Below are 22,190 nucleotides of genomic sequence, written 5' to 3'. Positions count from 1 at the left end.
CCAAGATAGGATAGGTTCAGATGTGTTCAATACATTCACACATGCTCATATCGATGCTACAATTGAGAATGCTGACGTCATTGTCTATTTTTTATTTATTCTACAGTTAAAAAAAAAAAAATAACATATACTGTAGTTGATGTTATAGACTGTATCTTACCACTTTTAAGCAAATCGATAAATAGATTATTAATGTTACGAGTATTCCCACACTGAATTTTATTTCTGGCAAGGTAGAGGAGGCTTTCAGTATCTCAGTGTCCTTTCAGTTTATCCCTTCATGTAAGGAAATTTAAAGAAAATATAATTGAACACTTAAAGTGGCAGTTGGCAGAATATTTTTGGCATCGTTAGGCAAAAATTCCATAATAACCTTTCAGTATATTGTAATTCAAGTGTTCTGAGAGATAACTAGACTTCTGCACCTCCTCGTGACTCTGTTTTCAGGCTTTAAAAAATCTAGCCCGAGAGCGTTCCTATTGGCTGTGCTCCGGTCATGTGACCTGAACTTGGCATTCCTTCACCAATTTCACAACGGCGGCGGCGTCACAAACGGCGTCACAAACTTTCTCATTTTACAGCTAAACCGTGCACTACAAGATGATTCTGAAAACATTTGAGGCGCAAAATAGGCATTAACGTAACATAATATTGATTCATATTTGATCAGCGTTGCCTAGTTTGACCGTTTGGTCGGATTCGCGAGTGATTGACAGCTGGCTCTCATAGACGGCAGCTGGACAGCAGACTTCAGATCAGCTCTTACCGCTTGTTTTCCTCCAGTCTGTGAAATCTCACAGCCGTTAGGAACCCCGGAGGACACAGAGGCACATGATTTTTTTCAGGTTACCTGTTTCATGTACTACTGTCACGACATAGCGACCGTTTTATAGAAATAACTTTTTTTAATCAAATTTGCTCCAATCTTCCCTACTTCAGCTTTAACTGAAAAATGAAAAATATGTAATTACCGTTAAACATTTTTGAGACTTTTTTGGAGGGGGATGAGGGGACTCACTCACTCAAATATTTATTTATTTATTTATTTAGTGTAAATAAATAATGTATTTATTTAGTTTCATGTCTGCCTGGGCTTAATACTGTTGAATTTCAATTTAAAGGAATAGAACATGTCAAATATAATGCAAAACAATGTGGAATTATAACAAAGTTATGTTTTGTTATTTATTTATTTATTTAATGCAGTTAATTTATTTATTTAATGTCGTTTATTTATTTTATTTATGTATGTTTACTCATATCTTTTTAATCATTTATTTTTGTCAGTGATTTCAGTATTTCTAAAAAACTTATTTTAAATCCCCTTATATACATTGGTCACTGTAAACATTCCTTCTCCTCATACTATTAGGGGGGGAGGTCGCATGAAGTCGCTAGGGGGCGTTGTTGAGCATTACAGAAGAATTTCTCTCCGTCTATCTATTAAAAAGTCATTTCATAGGCTACAATAACACCCTCACTTCCATTTTTAACACAATAATCACGTCAAAAATACAACAGTGGAGTATACTGATGTTTTTTTTAGAGCTTAGTCTGTCACAATACTAAAAGCTCCTCTGATAACTCTTCTGGAGGAGGACATGTGGGACTCTGCAGGCGACACATCAGTTACACTGTAAGTCTGAGTGGTAATAAGCTGGTAGCCTATACTGTAATATCTGACACAGAAGAGATGAAAAATAGGTCAGAAAGTGATGAAAGAGTGACAGCAAAACACTTGCTGATATGTTCTAATAATCACTATAAATTCAAAGTGATTTACTTTATTAGTATTAGCCTATAGAAAACAAACAATGGTGTTTTTTAATCCTTGCAGAGAAAGTTTCGGTCACTGGACACTGAGACCCATCAGTGTGTTTGTGTCTGATTCTCTGTAGCAACCAGCAAACACAGCATCGCTCAGGAAGGAAACCTGCTACTTCAGCCTGATTAAACTGGACCAACATGGAGAAATACCCCCCCAAATTCAGCACAGTCCTGGTGACACCTGACCCACATTATATACCGGGGTGAGTACCTGTCTCCTCACACCAGATCCGCTTAGAAATAACCATATAAAGTAGGTTATATGTAGCATGAGTGTTCAATGTCTGCATGGGCTCCTTATTACTGTTAAATTATTACAATTCATAGGAGGAGAACATGTCAAATATAATGCAAAACAATGTGGAATTATAATAAAGTTATGTTTTTTTTATTTTTTTATTTAATGCTGTTTATTTATTTATTTATTTATTTATTTAATGCCATTTATTTATTTTATTTATGTATGCTTACTCATATTCTTTTATTCATTTATCTTTGTCAGTGATTTCGGTATTTATAAAATACTTATTTTAAATCCCCTTATGCACATTGGTCACTGTAAACTCCTTATTACTGTTAAATTATTACAATTCATAGGAGGAGAACATATCAAATATAATGCAAAACAATGTGAAATTATAACAAAGTTATGTCATTTATTTATTTGATTAAAGTTTAGTGTTAAATCTAGTCTGTATGGTATTTGTTGCAGCCCTATTCTTGATTATTGGATACCTGTTAATTTGTCCACAATTTCTCCTCTACTTCCTTCTAATTGTCTCAGAATTTGTTTGTTAAATCTGTTAATGTCATATATAATAATAAATCTACCTAAATATCGTATTGTTTCCAACTGAAGAGCTACTACTATATGCTGGAGTTTGTGTGTTTACCCCAGGCTCCCTATTGTGTTCAGGTATGCAGGCTATTGTCCACAGCTCAAGTACAATATGGGGAAGTCTTACGGCCAGCTCACAGGCGAGCTGCTGACCAGTCCTGAGGTGAAACACTCCAGTCGTCTGGTCCTCCACACGGGTCACGACCCCTCCACAGAGTCGGACGCTGGTCTGACACCGAGAGGCATCCCTGACAGTAACTTGAAGCAGATGATACCAGGATACACAGGTAGGTATCACACACTAAGTAACTTAACACCTCATGGGAAAATGATTTCATATTGGAGACAAAATGTTGGTCACATTTAATGTACAACCTGTGACTTAGTTATGATGTAAAATAACCAAAATGGCAATCAGCAGTATGGGTCAGTTATAATTACATTTGTTTTAATTTTAAAATTAAATATGTGAGTTTTCACAGCACAGCAACATAAAACCATGAGAATAATCTGTGTCCAACTGCTAAATTATTGAGTATAAATTATTAGTTAAGTGAAATAGTGTCGAAAATCAAGATAACATACACCAAACAGCTATATTTGTAATGTTTGCAGTGGTGATTTCAAATTTAAAGTCCTTTTTTTCAAGTGTTTATGTTGCTTTTTTGAACCCTATGGAAACATTTGTCAGGAAAATCCCACATATATACACACACATTTTTACAGAGCATTTTGAAGGGGCAATTCACCCAAACTACAAAAAAACGTAGTCATTCCGATTGCTCTGGTTTTATATATATGTAGCATTTATATCTTTCATATCTTCCTAAAAGCAATGGCCTGGTTACTTTGGATAATATACAACACTGTTTCATTGGAAACACTTTGAAAGAAATAGTCCCTTTGAAAACTCTTCACGCTGTGATCTGTGGATTATCCAGAGTTACAGGGACGGAAAGAGATGGTGGTGTTTTAAATAGAACAGAAGTACAACATCTATTCACCTCCATTAAAGAGATGGTGGTGTTTTAAATAGAACAGAAGTAAAAAATCTATTCACCTCCATTTTATCATAGACACCTTAAAAACTGAGCAAATAAAACTAGAAACCATTAGAAATTCGGCTAATCCGATCCTTTAACGTCACTTCTTGCTGTTTTAGGTTTCATTCCAAAAAGTCAGAACTACTTTGCCTGCAGCTACTCTGAAACATGTCGTAAAGCGATGTCTGAGTTTTACCAGGACGGGCGTACAAAGGTCCAACGGCGATCAACAGACCTGCCAGCTGTTGTCAACTACACCAACCAACAGTTTGACGTAACTCTCTCTCACTCTATTGTCCACACACACACACACACACACACACACACACACACATGTTGACATGGCAGCTCTGAATAGGTTCACTCTTGTTTAATTATCCATGGTGGAACTGCAGTGTCAGTTCACTGTAATATAATCCACCCTGAAAAAAGACTGAGAGGCTGAACTGCTCAGCTCTCCAGAAGGTCAGATTCACCAATTATGTGTCTGAGATTCACATTGTTATGTAGATGTAATCTTTGTTTGAATGATCTTGCATGAGTCATGCATGTTTTAATGGTTCTCTGTTATCTTTTGGCCCAGAGACCAAGACCCCCCTTGACAGCAATCTCCAACAAAGTGATCAACTACAGGCCCTTGAAGTCCTTCACCCCCACTGGGACACCATACTTCATGGATGATGATAACCCACACAAGTTCTTTATCTCAGGTACAACAGGGAACTTTAAGAATGAGACCTTAAACCTGCGGTAACAGATTTTTTTTTTGGCCACCTAGCGGCAGCGTAAATTAGCTGTGAACACAACATATCAACTTTTAAAAAACTGCTTCTTTTCCCTTCAGTAATACTTCTCTCCTGGGTGCAGCCGTTACAGGGTAAACCACAGTAAATTAAATCAAAGGAAATCAAAATACCAGCGCACACCAGGGTACTGGTATAGACACTGTTTTATTGACAAATTATGACAAATTACATTACGAACTACCCGTTTCGCATGTTGCTTTTATATATATATATACATATATATATATGTGTATATGTATGTGTATATACTGTATACTAGCTTATCTTATTTATTTTATTTTATCTCTTTTCTTGTTTTGCTTATTTCTGTTTTGTTTTGAATTAATTTTAATATTTTATTTTTATTATTTATTATTTATTATTATTTTTCCTTGTTTTTAATTTCTGTTATTACTTTCTTTATTTCTTTATTTCTCTATAATTTACAATCAATTTTACTGTTTCGCTATAAAATAAACATTGTAGGAATGATATAAGTATGAACAACATCATGTAAGCAAATGTAAATTTATGTTAACTCCTGCAATAAAGTATATATAACAAAAAATAGGAGAAAAAAAAGAAATGCAACCGTGCAGACTGGGAAAACATATACTGGCTTTTATAGTTTGTTTCTCTTGCATACCATGCCAAAGAATCCCTACGACACTGAGTGATGTCTTTTTACAGGTTTTACTGGGCATGTGCCAAAATCTCGCTTCCTAATTGGCAAAGGTTTCCCCATCACTACCAACCAGGCACTGATCCAGTTTGGGAAGCAGCAGCGGACTGACCCCACATCCCGAGGCAGCCCAGGGAGGGAGCACAGCACAATAACTCCCATGCCCACTATCTATCCATCAAACAGGGGCGTGGTGCCGTCGTTCACGGGACACATCCCAGGTCGGTGTCAGCGTTAGGTTAGCAACACATTTACCTTGTGATCAGCTATTTTAGGAATGTTACTGAAGTGGCATTAATCAATCAAGTTCAAGCATGTCTAACTCTACACCATCCCACAGGATACCAGTTCATGTATGGACATACCTTTGGCCAACTTTCCCAGAATGCACTGGAAAGGAGCGGCATCAAGAGGATCCTTCAGGCAAAGTCATAAAACCATCGTGCACGTCAATAAAATGATCATTACTGGCAAGATGAGTTGTGACATGAGTCAAGAACTTATCAGGAAGTTCTCACATTAACACGAAGCACATAATTTGTTCTGTTCACTGTTGGCATGTAAGAAGAAGTCTTTATTGACAGACTTTGATTGTCACTGGGCATTAGAGGAAGCATTCAGAGGTTGAGAAAACGATGCTGGGTGAAATAATGTCACAGATACATTATTGCAATACATTAAAAAAAACACACTTTCTGTTCTTTCCTCGCTCTTAATGTATCTAACCACCAGTCTATCAAAATATACCTGACACACATGTAAGTACCTGAAGCAGCCACAAGATGGCTTATCTTTGTACAACTCAACAAACCTCACTGGAAGACATAGCCTACTACTACTGTATATACCAAACAATTCCACACATTTTAAAGTTCTGTGCCAGAAAATGTCCAAAACCTATAACTAAAACATTGAGAGGAAGTTAAGAGATCTAGGAAGTACTGACTGTATGTTTGTTAACTCATGCACCTACTGTACAGAAAATCCATGCTGGGGATCTGCTCAAGAAATCAAGTTACTGGAAATAAAACATCACTGACTATCCACGAGGCTGGTGTGTGTTGGCACTAGTAGGAGTGTATTGCTTTCTATTTTTCTGCCTATATGAAATGTAGCTACAGCTATGGAGAAAATGACTATGAGAAATATGAGACAGTTTTGCACCACAAGAATGTCCAACAGTCTAAACGCAGGTCAATATTCACATTTCATGATTGATATCTGCCTATAAAGGAAATTTACTCCAGAGTGCAATTGCAAATGGAGGAATTGGCCCTCATTCATCAAGCTATTTCCTGGAAAAGAGCTCAGGATCTACTGAGGAAATGTGTCTTCTGTGTCTTCTGACACAGATAAAACAACAGCCGTCAGGAGCCAGTTACACCAGCTGAAAGTTCAAACCACGCCCAGTTATGGTATAATGTGTTTACTAAGTGGAGATTTATGTATCACTGAATTAAAATGGGTTGTACCACACTGCAGAGGTATAAAAATACCCGGATCTTCTGGCGATCTTCCACTTCCAGTGGGCCCATAAAGCAGGAGCAGTAGTGTTTCCTTTAACTCCGCCTCCCAGCCCCCGCTCCAGCCTCCGTCTGGGTCTCATTCACATGAACGGAGGAAGGGAACTAACTCTGGATTGGGCTATTAGTGCGTTTTACAACTTTTAGGACGTAAAAAATAAATAAGGGCTATTCAAGTGTTCTCACTGGGAAGTTGATTTACCTAAAAAAAAATTATCTGCTGATTGACAGAAGTCTCTTTCCCAATGTAAGTCTATGGGAAAAAGTATTCTTGGGCCTGATGGCATCAGGTGAAGTTGTAATTCCACGGTTTGGCCATTACGAAAATTTGCTTCGCTCTTCCTGGGGGCTTGTTTGTGATGCTACAGCAACTTCCTGTTTACATAGTTGATTGAACAGCATAATAGATGTTTCCTTACACATTGTTAAAAGTTTTTTTTTTACTAATCAAGACATTCCTTGCAACCTGATTTATTTCAAAACTAGAGACCATCTTGCGACGGGATCACACCGACCACAACGCCAAATTGGGCCAGGGGCGTAAAGTGAGGTGCCAATGGCCCCTTTCCCACTTCATACCCCCCTACTTCCGGCGCCCTTGCTCGGACCACACCAATGTTCGAACTCGGCAATTGTGACGCTACCGCGGTGACAAAATCTGTCCACAGACATAAACACCTGGCACACCTGATGACACACACACACTCACAAGGTGAAAACAATACCAGCCATACACTGTCACGGCTGATAACTAACTGGTACTAAGAACTTAGAAAGGGCACACAAACTTGGATGGATTTGCGAATAGCTGGTGCAACGCAAAGCTTGATGAATAAGGGCCATTGCCAAAGCTGTTAATCCTGTGTTCAATGTACTTGCTGATCAGTTCAGCACTGTGTATGTATTATCATGCAGTTAAGACTTTTCGTTATTATAGTAAATAGGCTCCACTCTGTCCTCCACCCGCAAAGGGTTTAGTTTTCAGCAGTCTTTGTTAGTCTGAGCTCCTCATAGCTTCATTGACCTGATGGATTGAGCCAACAGTCCAAGCTGCGATCTGTCAAAATGCAGCCACTGCGACGGTCGCCTGCACCTATGAAAGCAATGATACAGAGGTATTGGTTATAAGTAGAGAGAGTGTCAGCCTGCCATCAATCTAGATCCCAAATCAACCAAAGAATACATTAAAGCAGTGAGAAAATCAAACAACAAAATGTGTACCTTTTGGTTTGTACTCCACTGTGACTCTGAGAGACGCTCTCTGTCCTGGTGGACGTATCAGCTGCTCCGAACAGTTTGGCCCAGCGCAGCCCGCCCAGACATGGACTCTCAGTCTGGACACAAGTGGACGCAATTGGGGTCCCATTGTCTTTCTCTCCCGTCCTCTCTTCTTGCCTGCTGTCCATACTTATTTGGGACCAAGTATCTGCATAATTATGGCTGCAGTCCTCCCCTTCATCCATACCATCCATAAGGTCGGGCTCTTTCGGCCACCACTCTGGAATAGGCGCTAATGGACTCCTGTTAGCCTGCATCCCTACGCAATCCTGCTTCTGAAAACTGAGAGACTCTTGGCGATGCAGAGCAGTCTGCTGTGAAATCTTAGTTTGCTGACTGCTGTCCACCTTTTTGTCAGCTTGCAGTAGTGGCCAGCTGGTCACCAGGAGGGCCGAGCACGGCGGAGGTGGAGAAACACCCTGCTCCTCCTCCGAACACAGCTGTCTGTTGCGTAACAGTCGGGGCTCCAGGAGCAAGTTGAGGTCAAAGGGCATCACGGAGAGCGGCTGCAGCAGAAGTAGCAGCTCCTGAAACATGGGCTGACACTGACCCAGTGACATGAACAGGAACCCCCAAGAATGGTAGTATGCTGTCACCACATCTGTGGAGACAGAAACGGACGTGTGAGCGCACAAAGGTCCAAACATATGCAATTATTTGTTGGTTTAGATTCAACAATTATTTAATAGGACTCCGCAGGCACGCTATTGGCTGTCCTATTTATGCTGTTATTGTTTGAATAACTTTTACATTGTTGTTTGGCATACCTGCACTTTTGTTTTTTATGACTGTATACTTGACTTTTACTGACCCTCCTATCGTTGTCGCAATGGTACTATGAATTTCTCTTGTCCCTGCCTCGTGTTATATGTTGTGTAGATCAGTGGGTCTCAAAGTGGGGTTTGGGAACCCCGGGGGGACCTTGAGGGGGTTTCACGGGGTCCCCAGCAATTCCATCCATAAGTAATAATAACGACAGAATGTATGACTATTTTGGTCATGGGTTTGTTACACTTTATGTCATAAAACATCTTAATGCATTTTTGCCCTAAAATCTTACCAAATCCATGGGGTCCATGGTCTTTACTTGTGTCAGTTTAGGTGTCCTTGACATGAAAAAGTTTGAGAACCACCGGTGTAGATGACGTATAGTGTATACTGCGTATGTCTTTGTTTATGGTGGCAAAACAGTTTGCCCTTTCGGAAGTAATAAAGTTCATCTATATCCTGTGAGGCTGTAATTGAGCTAAACATGCTAACGTCAGCATGCTAACATGCTCACAAAGACAATGTTGATTCTGAGACTTCATTCTTGACCTTGGAAACTTATCCAAGATCTTCATTTTCAGACCTTTCAGCCACATCTCACAGTTTTCCTCAGCAGATCACCTAATATATATAGATAATGGATAGATAAGATTTCTTTTGTCAAATTTGTCAATGCTGTTGTTCAGCAGGTCATGTTTACCGTGTTCATCATCTCAGTTTAGCATGTTTGCATACTACCATTTGCTAATTAGCACTAAACATAAACATAAACAAACAATTCGTAAACAAAGGTATTGGACAAATACTGGAGCTGGGTATCGATACTCAATATCTTTTAAGGTATCGACTAAAATAAACGATACCTGATCCTTTTTGTACCCAGATCTAGGAAAAAAATTACAATTTGTACGGTTTTGCTTGCAGCCAATCACCGCAAGCGTTCTTTAATTCAATGCAACGTGTGATTGGCCCACTACAGAAGCAGCTACAGGCCTTGCAGTCTGGTGTGGTGAAGTCGAGCACAGTGTATTTGCCAGTTCAGCATGCTGAGATATCACCAAAACGTTTGAAAGTATGGCAATACTACACTCCTGTGGCGTCTGATAAAAATAAACGCGGTGGTGGTGGCATTTTACGCAACTGAATGCTTCCATTCACAGGATGGGTTCTCAATTTTAAATGATGCCCAGCCCTAACAAATATGAATTTGACACGATAAAGAAGCTAAATGAAAAGTCAGGAGTTATTTCAATTAATTCTGTGGGGAACATGAATATGAAATTTCATGACAGTCCTTTCAATAGTTGTTGAGATATTTAAGTGTGGACATTTGACATTTTGCCACGCTGCTAGTCCAGTAAATTGACTGTTTGCTCACCTTTTTGACTCTGAAGGTGACTGAGCCAGAACTCCAAAGCTCTCAAGCTGAAAGAGAGCAAATAAACAACAGCAGATTAATGCTTATATGTGCATTAATTCCATTAACATTCTTTAGCATCATCAGTGTGATTAAAGATAATTACTTACTTAAGCAGGCCCATGATGAAGGCTCTCAGTCTCATGCAGTGGCTGGCGAGCTGGGGACATTGTCTGATTTTGGAGACCAGGCTGTGAAGGACCCTGGTGGATGGACCTGTTGCAGACAGAAGATGAAAGAGAGTTCATCGAAGAGCACACAATAAACAGAGCGCCACAAAACAATGCTGCTCCACCGGTGCACCATGCCAGGACATTCATGACACTCTAGTTACATTTACCGATTCTAGTAGAGACCTCCACCACGCTCCAGGAGTGGTTGCGGCGCTGCCCGATGATGAGATCCAATTTGTGATCCCTAAGACCGTCCTCTAAAATATTCTGGATCGCCGGACACAAATGTTCCAGGACCAGACCGCCTATTGTGGGACTGCGAGAGCTGTTACCCAGACGCATCTGTGGCAGAAGAAAATAAATATGATACACTATATTTCCTGCAAGTTATTTGACTCCAATCCAATCTATGTAAGTAATACCAGTTTGGCGCTTTTTCATTGTGCTTTAACTCTGCCAAATTCATACCTTTTCTTCAGGGTCTCTGCTGCTGCCAAAATGAGCCATGATCAAATCCACCGCCCTGCTCACAGACCTCAGCAAACCTAGAGACATGGGATGAGGAAAGAGGTTGGACGAGCTGAAGTAGTAATTAATGCGCCATACATTGTTTGGTCATATACAAAACATGAATATATTAATATATAAGGGCTTTCAATCGATTAAAATATTTAGTAGCCATTAAACGCATGATTGTCCATAGTTAATCGCAATTAATTACAAATTAATCACACATTTTTTATCTGTTCAAAATGTACCTTAAAGGGAGATTTGTCAAGTATTTAATACTCTTATCAACATGGCAGTGGGCAATTATGCTTGCTTGTCAGTGTGCTGACTTGACTATGACTTGCACCAAACTGCATGTGATTATCATAAAGTGGGCATGTATGTAAAGGGGAGACACGTGGGTATCCATAGAACCCATTTTCATTCACATATCTTGAGGGTCAGAGGTCAAGGTACCCCTTTGAAAATGTGCCAGTTTTTCCTCACCAAAATTTAGCATAATTTTGGAGCACTATTTAGCCTCTTTGGCGACGAGCTGGTATGACATGGTTTGTACCAATGGATTCCTTAGGTTTTTCTAGTTTCATATGATGCCAGTATCTTCACTCCTGCTACAACCTAAAAATCGCAAGTTGCGTTAATGTGTTAAAGAAATTAGTGGCGTTAAAACCAATATGGGTTAATGTGTTATTATCACGTTAACTCTGACAGCCCTATAATATAAACACTGCAAATTTCCATCTAATATCAGTTCAGTGTATTATTTTCATCAAATAAGCGTAATCTGCTATTGTTGTGATATCTAACTAACCTGTTTCCAGTACAAATCCAGTTGTTTCTTGAATTTTTTAATTCTAGTGCAGTAATTTCCCTTGTCCTCTCATTTCTAGAAACTTCTTTAAACAAGGTGATTTGTATTGGAGACAGGTTGAAACGATGATACTGCACTGTCAGATGTTTCACTTAAAAAATAATAAAAAATAAGACTCTACAATGAACAGAACTTGCTGGATTTCACCTCTCTTAAGTGGGTCAGTGCATAGAAATATGAGAGATTACTTTCAGGGTTCATTATCATATTGCGGGGAATGCAAATGTGAAAGTGAACCGAAGATGAAAGAGTCAAATTTAGCAGCGATCCTCATTGACTTGCTTTCCCCTTGCCTTTCTCTTTTTGTCTCATGCTGCCTAGCCTCTGCAAATGTCACGGTGAATTCTTTATGCATGCTGATGCTGCCTGCAGTGTTGCACCCCACTGACTGTTCATCGTCGTTGATTATACATCACAAAAGGTTCCCATTTAGAGAATCCAATTTGCACCAAGTGGCCCATGTGGTAAAACAAAATGATAAGGTGTGTTTATAATTCATTAGCACTGTTTCTACTGCATCATTCTCCCTCTCTTGGCGCTTGCAGTCGCACACACACACACACACATAGGCAACAGAGCAGAGGGCTCAGCCAATCCCGTGCAGGGAGAGTTAAAAATAGGTCATGTTTGAGAGGAAGCCCCTTCAGGGTATTGAAGGCACTGCTGCAGCACAGTGAGTTTTTATTGCTACTCTCTACAGCTCATCATTGGATTGACAATCCAATCAAGGAGGAATCCCGTCATTGCTGTTACTGGGTCACTTTTTTTTTTACTTCATTCAGATTTCAATGTATTGCATATAACATGTTTTACACAAACTGATATGAGTCAGGCCTCACCTCTCCTCTGTAGGTGGCTGATAGACATGGACTCATAAGACGTGTCGGGCGAGAGGCAGAACTCTGTGGGCGGCCTGTCGCTCAGGATCAGAGAGTCACTGTGTTGACTCTGACTCGGCTTCCCAGTAGAGTCCTGCATTTGCAGCCCGGAAGCAGCTAAAGAAAGCAGACAACTCAGAGAAGAGAGAGGAGCTACCGAGGAGAGGGCAGCTGTAAAACCGCCGCGAAAAAAGCCGGCGTCAGCTGCAGGTGCAGCCCGGTGCTGAGGGAGCTTCTTGTCTGGTTGTACGGTTGCGGGAGGAGACAGGGACACCTGCAGGTTTGGGTGACGGGCGTCAGTGGTTAGGAGTAAAGTGGGCGGTGTATGGGAGACTAGTGGATGGTAGGTGGGACTTTTGGGCTCAGTGTTGGCATGGCTCTGCTCAGGGGTGAGGTTAATAAGGTCCTGGTAGGTGGGAATTTTTACAAGGTTGGTCTGATTTGGGGCTGAAAAATTGGTAGTTTTGCCTGAGTATGGGCTTGTTTTATCTTGAACCAGTCTGGGCGTTGGGCTGCTGTGAGTTGGATCTAGGCTGCAGTTTAATGTACACAGACTTGGGCATCCTTGGCTTCTGCAGGGCTGGCTCCATGCCCGTCTGCGGCTGAAGCACTCTGGGCTCGGCGTGCAGGTGGAGCAGGTGTCAGAGCTCGACGGAGCCTCCAGGAAGACGGGGCAGCGGTTGCCCATCGGTGACGGCTGAAGATTAGAAAAGCACTGGCTGCTTTTGGCCTTGAACTTGAGGCCCGGTTGGGAGCTACCAGACTTGCTGCTCTTCTGGTTTATGTACTGCTCCAGAAGACAGCCCAGGTGCTGGGTCTGGGGTTTGCCTGTGGGGACCAGAACAAAGGGCTGGATGGGCAGCGAGGTTGGTCTCTGGGCTTTACTGTAGCGCACCACTGCATTTTCCAATGAACATGCTCCTGAGATGGTGGTAGAGGATAAGAAAAATAGTTGGAACAGATGTTAGATTCACCTAATACTTTATTGATAATTTTAAGATCTGGCATTGTATCTTTGCGTATTTTGCCCTCTCACCCCGTCAAAGAAATAAACACTCCCATTCGTAGCCTTACCCTTCTCAGTAGCATCAGTATCACAGTGATCCTGGTGCAGAATCACAGATGGCCGTGTGGACGCAGCGCTTGTGCCTTGGCATTCACTGCTTTGTGGGCTACACTGGCTGGGGCACAGCGAACAAGGCGTGTGGGAGAGGTTTTGGATGCTGTCTGTATGTTTCTTCCTGCAGAGGGCTTTCTCAGTGGAGGTGGTGGCAACTTGGTAATCATAGGTCTGAAACTGAGGGCGATCAAACCCGGCGCTGCACTGTGCGGAGGAGAACCTCTTCTCATTCTGGTGATCCTCTTTCTCCTGATGGTGATACAGAAAAGACATAACTGCTTAGGTTTACACAACCATATCACATCATGTAGCCTATTATTACACAAGATGTTGTCATGACTGTCTAACAAGAAACCCTTTGTAATGGGGTTTATACTATAAGTAGTAACAGATGGCTTTATGGATCAGTTGTAAGCTGTGTTGTAAACCATTAAAAATGATTTCTCACTTTGTTATAAGTAGGGCTGTCAAAGTTAACGCGATAATAACGCTCCAAACTTACGCTAAATTTTGGCGAGGAAAAAACTGCCATGGCCATGTTCAAAGGGGTCCATTGACCTTTGACCTCAAGATATGTGAATGAAAATGGGTTCTATGGGTACCCACGAGTCTCCCCTTTACAGACATGCCCACTTTATGATAAATACAATAATTGACAGCTCTACTTATAAGCAATCAAGTCGGTAGTAGAAGGCTAACTGTCATTAATTGATAAAAGAGTTTTCACAATAATCTATCAAGTCTGTAGTGGATGTTAATACGTGTCTAATGAATAAAGTTAAGTGGTCAAATGGTCCATTAGAGGGGTCTATGTCATTAACTTATACTTAACGTATTAGAAGATGAGTACTGAGATGTTTAAAGCTTGTGAGAATGGTGATGTTCATACTTCAGAATACAGTACATACAATGCCTTTGTTAGTGTATTTTATTCAATTGTGTTATTTTCTCTTTCTTTCATATTAGCAAATCGTAGCTGTCCTGTAAAACCCATGTATCTACAAAACACTGCCTTTTTTCAGCTTTATTGCCTTTTTCAGATAATCTAATACAGTTTTTAAATGGTTTATATCGTTCAAGAAGTAGGAGAATTTTCCAAACCCATAAAGCAGACATATTCAATTGGCCGCCCGTGGGCTGAATCCGGCCCTTTAATGACCTCAATCTGGCCCTTTGATCATTTACAAATATGAAAAAGCATTTAACCCTCTGAGACCTGAAGCGGGATCAACGATGACATTGCTGTTTTTAAAGAGGCTGTAGCGGTCTCAGTCTAAAGCTAGAGTGAAGATACTGGTATTATATGAACCTAGAATACTTAAGGAATCTATTAGTACCAATGATTTTGTCCCTTGACCTGTGACCTCAACATATGTGAATTAAAATGGGTCCTATGGTGTACCCAAGAGTCTCCCCTTCGCAGACATGCCCACTTTATGATAATTCCATACAGTTTTGGGCAAATAAAAAGCAGGTTTTGCATGCAGTATGAATGGGTTTAATTCATTAATGAATTGCTGACCTGCTATCTCCCCCTAAAGACCCACTTGTTTATTAAAACAACAACCTACTAAAATTAAAAAGGTGTATTGTTTTCACATTCAAATTACTAGCTTTGCAGATCAGACACAGCAATGTAGATGTCCGGCCCCTTGACACTTGTTTTTCAAATCTGGCCCTTCTAAAAAATGTATTGAATAGGCCTGCCATAAAAAATTCATTGGACATTCGATTGGTTTTCTTTGGACAGCGACAACTTTAGCTATGCATTTTTTGTAATTTTCCCTAATAATCTATGTTTAGCATACCTATATCATCTAAAAGAAACATTACCTTCTCTGCTTCTTTGTGTTGTTCTTCTTTCTTATGATCCTCAAAGAGGTGCTCAGAGGGATGGAAGTGGCTACTTCTGCTCTGACCCTCGGGGCAGCTGGTGAGGCTGGACCAGGCTGGGCTAGGCGACTGGGAGGAGAGGTCACAGGTCACAAGCTTGTAGTACTTCTGGTTGGTCCCCATAGCTAATGTGGCCTGGCTTTGGAGGCAGGCGGCCAGGTCTGACACCTCCAGCGAGGAGAGACCCGGGGGTAGCGGCTCCAGGGAGTAAAGATTGCAGTTAGAGTCGAGGCCCTGAGGAGACCAGCAGGAAGCGGGGGGTGTCACGTCGACCTCCTCTTTAGGGGGAGAGTTAACCGTCATGTCATCCTGTTGGAGGTCCTCGGCTGGAGTCTGAGCAACGGGTTGAAGGTTGAGGAACACGGATCCCTCAGATGACGGATAGGGGTGAACCACGGGACTGCTGAGGTCGTTCGGCGTGGCAGGGTTGTTGCTCCTGTTATAGATGGTGCAGAAGTTAACCAAGACGCCGTCAGAGCTGTTACAGGAAGAGTCGCTGACATACTCTGCGTGGCTGTTGGAGAACAGCTCTGGGGAACATTTGTGGATGCAGCAGGACATGTTATCCTTCAGTCTGTCTGAGTCTTGCTCGCCAAAAGCCACCACTGTGATGCCAGATCTGCTCACATGAAAGCATTCAGTCTGCAGTGAGCCCGGCTGGCGAGGCTGGTTAGAGAGCCACTCCTGGTCACTCTTCGTACCCAGCATGGTCCCTTCATTGCCCCATTCGCTGTCCCCGTGGGACATTGTGTGATTTCTGGCACCATTATTTCGAGGCCAGTTGGAATTTCCATGCAGCACAAAAGAGGAGTCCTCGTGATATCGGTGTAGATTATCGCCATCACTATCTTCATCTTCCTCATCCTCATCTAGCTCTGTATTGGGAAGGAATGAGTTGCGTGACCGCAGGCTGTCTCTAGCTCCAGAACTTTCCTTCTTCAGATGGGAACTCGTCTCCTCCGGTGACGAGTTGGAGTCGTACCTCCCGCTGCTGTCGCTGCCCCCCTCCTCCTCCGCTCGGTCCTCGTTGAGACTACCGTAGCTGCTGGAAAAAGGTCTGCGCCCGCCTGCGAAGGCATGCTCTCGGTGCAGCGAGTCTCGCTCTGGGAGGGACACAGCTCGGGTCAGGCCTACTGAGCACAGCCGGCCGGGCCTCTTGGCTGAGCCGCACAGGGCCTGGACAGGAAGTTGCCAAGTGGGGAGCTGAACCACAGGGAAGTGGCACGCTATTAGGGTGTCCCCTGAGAGACTGGATGCTCCAATCATACTGCTGGATCAGACTGGACCATGGACACGGTCTCCATGTTATTAAGATTAAATCCTGAAAGAATAAAACAGAATAGAATCACTTGTAATGAATCTGCTTTGAATGTGTTATCATGTGAAACATATTCACAACTATGCAAGGGGATGCATACAAGAGTACAATGGTAATATGTGTTGATACAAAATACATGAAACAATCAATTACTACCACTGCTACAGACAGTTAAAGGATAACCTCTGAATTTTTCAACCTGGATCCTATTTTCCCATGTTTTTGTGTCTAAGTGACTAATGGGGACAACAGCTTTTGAAACTGGTCCAGTATTGAGGGAGAACACTGCAGCCGCCAGTCGCTAATCAGGCTATAATGTAATCGTTTGGGGCAACCTGTCACCGTCAGTTTACATCCATTAAAAGTGCTTGTTTTTGCCACTGACAGGCTCAGGTTTTTATTCTAAGATTATAGAAAACACCCTACAGAGAAATGAAATGTTCTTCTTACCTTTCACTTTCTGCTTGTTATTGTGTCGTGTGACTTGTTGCCAGAAGACAACAGTGGAAAAGTGAGTGAGAGTGGAGAGAGGAGTGTCACGGGACACCAGTGTTGTCTGAGGTTGTTGTGTTGGAGTACAGAAAGAGTATAGCTTAGTGTTAGCTAAAAGATTTCCAATGTCATGGCTGAATATTTACAATAGACTATTTCCACAATGTGGATGCGATGCAAGGTTTCAGAATAACAAACAGACAGCGTCAAGCGAAAGGTAAGAAAAATGTTTCATTTCTCTGTAAAGTCCTTCCCATAATGTTGCCAGACACTTATAAAAACAATCTGAGCTTGTCAGTGGCAAAAACAAGTAATTTAGAGGGCGTAAACTGACGGTGCCAGGTTGCCCCAAAGGATTACATTACAGCTTGATTAGCGGCTGGCGGCTGTAGCGTTATCCCTCAATACTGGACCAGTTTCAGAAATTGTTGCCCCCATTAGTCACTTAGACACAAAAAACATGGGAAAATATTGTTGAAAAATACCAAAGTTATTGTTTAAGACTTAGGTTTAGGTTTAAACTCTGTTTAAGGCCTGGCCCTAAGAACAGAGGTACCATTATAGACCATCTGAATTTGAGAGAAAATGTTTTCACAGTTGGACCTTGGAGACATGATTTAATGCTGAATGTAAATGTAATTAAGATAAATTGTATGTTTGTTGTAGGTGTCTGCATATGAAGTGTTTATGTTGATCTTGGACTCTCCTAGCTGTAATGTTGTGACAGGCTTAAAGCCTCAGGGACCTAATTTTAGTAAAAAAAGAAAAGTGCATGTTTAATTGTAGAGTAAAAGTATCCCTACAGAACAGATACATGTAAAAAGCACAGGGAGTCTGCTCCCTCACTTCCCACCACTGGTCCTCCAGTCAGCATCCTACTGTGTTGCCTGCTTCTGGCCCTCAGCGCAGCCTACCCCCCATAATTCAGTGGACCATTAATAAACTCCTCCTCTCTCTGCCTGGGCCAACCACAGTCTCTCACCGTTACTCAGCTGCTCTGTAACTAGGGCAGTTGCACTGCAGAGATGCTCCTCTGGCACTGCTAAGAGTAAATACACTTTCACATCAGTTTAGTTAATTCAACGTGCTCTACCATGTTCATACGCACTGCTCCTGATTTGATCTATACACAGGCAGCCTAATAATGATCATCATCCTTTCATGAAACACAACTACTGATAAGTAAAAAAAATAATAATAATAATAATAATTACAAAGCACATAAAATATTTAAACTGAAGATTGCTGATGATCTTCAGTTAATGAAATAGCCCTTTTAAGTTATTAGTGATAATTAATATTGCTAGGCTACAACCACACACACCATGTACTGAAATCTGCCTTCAGCAGTGCTATGTTGTGAATTCAAACTCAATTTAAACTGAATCATGTTCAGATAATTCATTATTTTAGATGCCACATCCTCTGTGTTAAGACATTTGGGGCTTTATGTCACACATCACGTCGCTGTTACTACTGTCTGGGCATAACGTGTGTAAACAAACAACATCTGTTGCAGATGACCGTGAAGAGATAATCCTCTTTATTATCACACTGCTACAATAAACAACATCCCTACCATGGCAACAAAGAGTAAACACATAGAAATATGCTCATTTGCAGAAACATCAATCTGTTGGATATGAACAAGTGGATGTGGCTTGGCTCTGGGACCTTTGTCCAGAGCACTAATACAAACAACACAAAGTCAAATATTGAGCATTTTTAGAAGACTTATAATTCTGTCCTACAACACCAGAGCCGGGTTTTTATTTTGGCATATATTGCAGTCTATTTCTAGTCTTGTGTTTCCAGATATGATCTAATTACATTGCATTATTTTATATTTAAATGTGGCTAATAATTAAGCTATTAAAAACTCTGGTGTCCTGAGTGAAAACCCTGTGTTTTCCCCAACCTCCACCCGTTATGGACTTCCGTGCTGTCTATACTACAGCACCCGACTTCCGCTTTGGCTTCTGACATAATTACTATAGTAACTAGAGGTCGCTGTCGTGTTTTTATACCTTCTTTCGGGGATCTACCATGTGAATAGATGATAAAACCTACTAGCGGGTGTAGTAGGTTGAATGACCCACATCTATGGGGCTTATAGCGACGGATAACGCCTATTTAATGGCCTGACACTACGGTCCTTGGTCCTGGAACGATCTGCAGGCCAAGCTTAAACTTGAGATCTCTTTAAATGATTTTAAACATAGAATAAAGGAAGTGTTCACACATGTGGTCATGACAAACACATGACCAACATGCTGCCCTGTTAATGCACTGTATGATGTAACGTATTTTGTCGTACCTATTGTTGCTGTCGTGATTTAATGTTGTTGTCTTGTTACATGTGGGTTGCTGCTATTTGATCCTCTCTTGACTAAGTCAACGTGACTTCCTAGTTAAATAAAGGTTTTATATATACACACAAATCTCCAACTGCTCCCAGCGTATGTGTAGATGTTTGGAGGAAACTGTCTTATTTTTTTACTTCTGTCCTAAAAGATATTATACACAACATAACACACATTTGGGTGGAGGGAGTCCTGCTGAACACTTTTGACCGAATCGTGTTGAATCAATATGTTGTCGTTTGATTAGTACTGCAAGATAAATGTCTCTGGTATAATGTAATATGAGGGACAACATAATACATAGCATTGCATCTTGATTCATCCTGTCTGTCCCCTCTGATCTTCAACAGTTCGACAGTTCAATGCCACAGGAAAGTAGGCCAGCGTGACTGACTAGTTGTCTGCAGGGGGACTAACAATTTCACTGCAAAGCAGATACAACTCTTGCGTTATCATTATCACTGCTGGTGGTCCAGTAACTTGCAGCTCTGTCCTCTGGAGCACACTGAGATAGAAGGCTGTGATTAACTGAGCTATTTCACTGGAAAAATGTCTGTCAAGTCAAGTCAGCCATCTCACATGAGGGATGCTGTGAAAGCAGAGTCTGAGAGGAGGTCCACTGTTGTTGTGCCTGGAAACAGATCGTGATGCTGCTTGTTATCAGTGATGTCTCTCTGATAATGAGACATCATTACAGCTCACATTGGTCTGTATAGAACTCAATAACAGATGATAAGATATGATCTTTGACCCGTGTCTAAAGATTAAAAGACAGCACACAGTGTATAGACAGAGAGGAGAAGAAGAAGGTCACACACATGGAGACTGCAATGCATGGCCAGTACCTGTCTGTCAGTATGTGTGTGTGTTGGTTCTCATGATGAAATATTCAAAGTGGCTGAAGTAGGACAACGTGTTAGACAACAAGAGACATGCAGCACCCATGACAGAAGTATAGCATCTCCTTTTCCCTCTCTCTCTCTGTCTCTCACACACACACTATCACACACATACAGATTTAAACCCCAAATAAAGTAAGACAAAAGATTAGAATCAATACAGCTGACTTCAAAGCAAAGTAAGCACATCTAAATGTATTATTATTATTATTATTATCTAAAGACTCGTGCATTTTGCACCATCACCAGCAATGATATCCTTTAATATTATTATGATCACCTACTGGATTAACAGTCCTCAGTCAATAGTGATGTCCGTCCTCCTCTTCCAGCTGATTTAAATATGTTAGATCCAAAATAATGCAACCAAACAATTCCCTATAAATAAAATCACGCGAGTGCTCGACGCACCTCTGACGTCAAAGATGCATTAGAAAGCTCATAATTTCAGCTATATTACCTGATATCCTGATATTAAAATCAACGGGTTGCACCGGGAATGAATAACTATATTCTAAAGCGTAATATGAGACCGGTCAGACATTGAGGTCCGGACAGAGACAGCAGGACCTCCACCACCACGCCGCCGCAGCTTCAGCACCACTCAGCCGGACAGAGATATGACGTCGCGGAGGCTTTAACCAATGAGGAGGGAGAAGTGGCTGTCACTCAAGTATCCGAGACACCGAGAGAGCATGTATAGTATGTGGTTTATCTAAAAGGATGCTCATTTCACATGATAACAGGATGAACAGCTTGGAATGAGATCTCTCATAAGTTATACAATGACTTTAATGTTAATTTGGAATAATTCATTGTAATTAGGTATGTTTTTGTTCTTAGTAGGCTATAGGTTCAAATTAAAATATACAAAATAAATACAAAACTATTTTTATATATGTATGTATGTTTTTTTATTAAAATCAAAAAATTAAACTTTATATATATTTTTTATATAATTTTGATTTTAATAACAAAATAAATACAAAACTATTTTATATATATATATGTATATATATACATATATATGTATATATATACATATATATGTATATACAGTATTTATATGTATATACAGTATTTATATGTATATATATGTGTATATATATACGAACACATAAATATATAAAATAGCTTTGTATTTATTTTTTTATTCAAATTAAAAATTACCTTTATTTATTTTTTTAATTTTTAATTTTAATAAAATAAATAAATAAATAAAATATGTTATCATATAGCCTAGAACAAAAACATACCTAATTATAATTAGCTATACAAAATTAACATTATGACCATTGTATTTCCCATCTCATTCCTAACTTTTCATCCTTTTATTATCCGAAATGAGCATAGTTTTAGATAACCATCAAAATAAAAAATTAAAAGAACAAAAACAAATAACACAGTAACAAATAATTAACAATATTTTAAAAATAACTACTCTGTGTAATTGTTTGAATGCCTAGACAATGGTGACATAATGCAGAAAGTTAAAATAGTGTAACTCTAAAC

At 40.5% G+C, this 22,190-nt stretch overlaps 2 protein-coding genes across 3 annotated transcripts; one reads left to right on the top strand and one right to left on the bottom strand.

Moving 5' to 3' along the window:
- Positions 1-1,617: 1,617 nt before the first annotated feature.
- Positions 1,618-5,651, top strand: fam166b (family with sequence similarity 166 member B). The gene is made up of 7 exons (XM_037751983.1): positions 1,618-1,636; positions 1,899-2,030; positions 2,744-2,952; positions 3,828-3,982; positions 4,292-4,418; positions 5,184-5,396; positions 5,516-5,651. Exons 2-7 carry the CDS (start codon positions 1,966-1,968, stop codon positions 5,608-5,610), a joined length of 864 nt encoding a protein of 287 aa, XP_037607911.1. The 5' UTR covers positions 1,618-1,636; positions 1,899-1,965; the 3' UTR covers positions 5,611-5,651.
- Positions 5,652-6,896: 1,245 nt separating this feature from the next.
- LOC119477827 (iporin) lies at positions 6,897-21,274 on the bottom strand. 2 transcript variants are annotated; one of them, XM_037751979.1, is made up of 10 exons: positions 21,139-21,274; positions 15,547-16,927; positions 13,668-13,962; positions 12,555-13,514; positions 10,803-10,879; positions 10,502-10,676; positions 10,272-10,377; positions 10,123-10,169; positions 7,920-8,577; positions 6,897-7,791 (listed from the first exon to the last, which is right to left on the bottom strand). In XM_037751979.1, the coding sequence occupies exons 2-10, from the start codon at positions 16,870-16,872 to the stop codon at positions 7,707-7,709; spliced, it is 3,729 nt and encodes a 1,242-aa protein (XP_037607907.1). In that variant the 5' UTR covers positions 16,873-16,927; positions 21,139-21,274; the 3' UTR covers positions 6,897-7,706. The 2 variants fall into 2 exon arrangements, with proteins under 2 accessions (XP_037607907.1, XP_037607906.1); XM_037751978.1 differs by having other exon boundaries at positions 20,963-21,268.
- Between the last annotated feature and the right edge of the window lie 916 nt (positions 21,275-22,190).

This window comes from Sebastes umbrosus, chromosome 19 (genome assembly GCF_015220745.1).
Source record: "Sebastes umbrosus isolate fSebUmb1 chromosome 19, fSebUmb1.pri, whole genome shotgun sequence".
In the NCBI taxonomy this organism is placed as follows: Eukaryota; Metazoa; Chordata; class Actinopteri; order Perciformes; family Sebastidae; genus Sebastes; species Sebastes umbrosus.
The sequence above is the reverse complement of the archived record's forward strand: the minus strand, read 5'-3'. Positions and strand labels throughout refer to the sequence as shown.

Bases quoted from the DNA above. Each gene is read 5' to 3' on its own strand.
- fam166b (XM_037751983.1), top strand. From the start codon at position 1,966: ATGGAGAAATACCCCCCCAAATTCAGCACAGTCCTGGTGACACCTGAC. The intron at 2,031-2,743 runs GTGAGTACCTGT...TATTGTGTTCAG, and splicing joins GACCCACATTATATACCGGG to GTATGCAGGCTATTGTCCAC. The intron at 2,953-3,827 runs GTAGGTATCACA...TTGCTGTTTTAG, and splicing joins GATGATACCAGGATACACAG to GTTTCATTCCAAAAAGTCAG.
- LOC119477827 (XM_037751979.1), bottom strand. From the start codon at position 16,872: ATGATTGGAGCATCCAGTCTCTCAGGGGACACCCTAATAGCGTGCCAC. The intron at 10,170-10,271 runs GTAAGTAATTAT...GCTCTCTTTCAG, and splicing joins TTCATCATGGGCCTGCTTAA to CTTGAGAGCTTTGGAGTTCT. The intron at 8,578-10,122 runs GTGAGCAAACAG...CTGTCTCCACAG, and splicing joins TCACCTTCAGAGTCAAAAAG to ATGTGGTGACAGCATACTAC.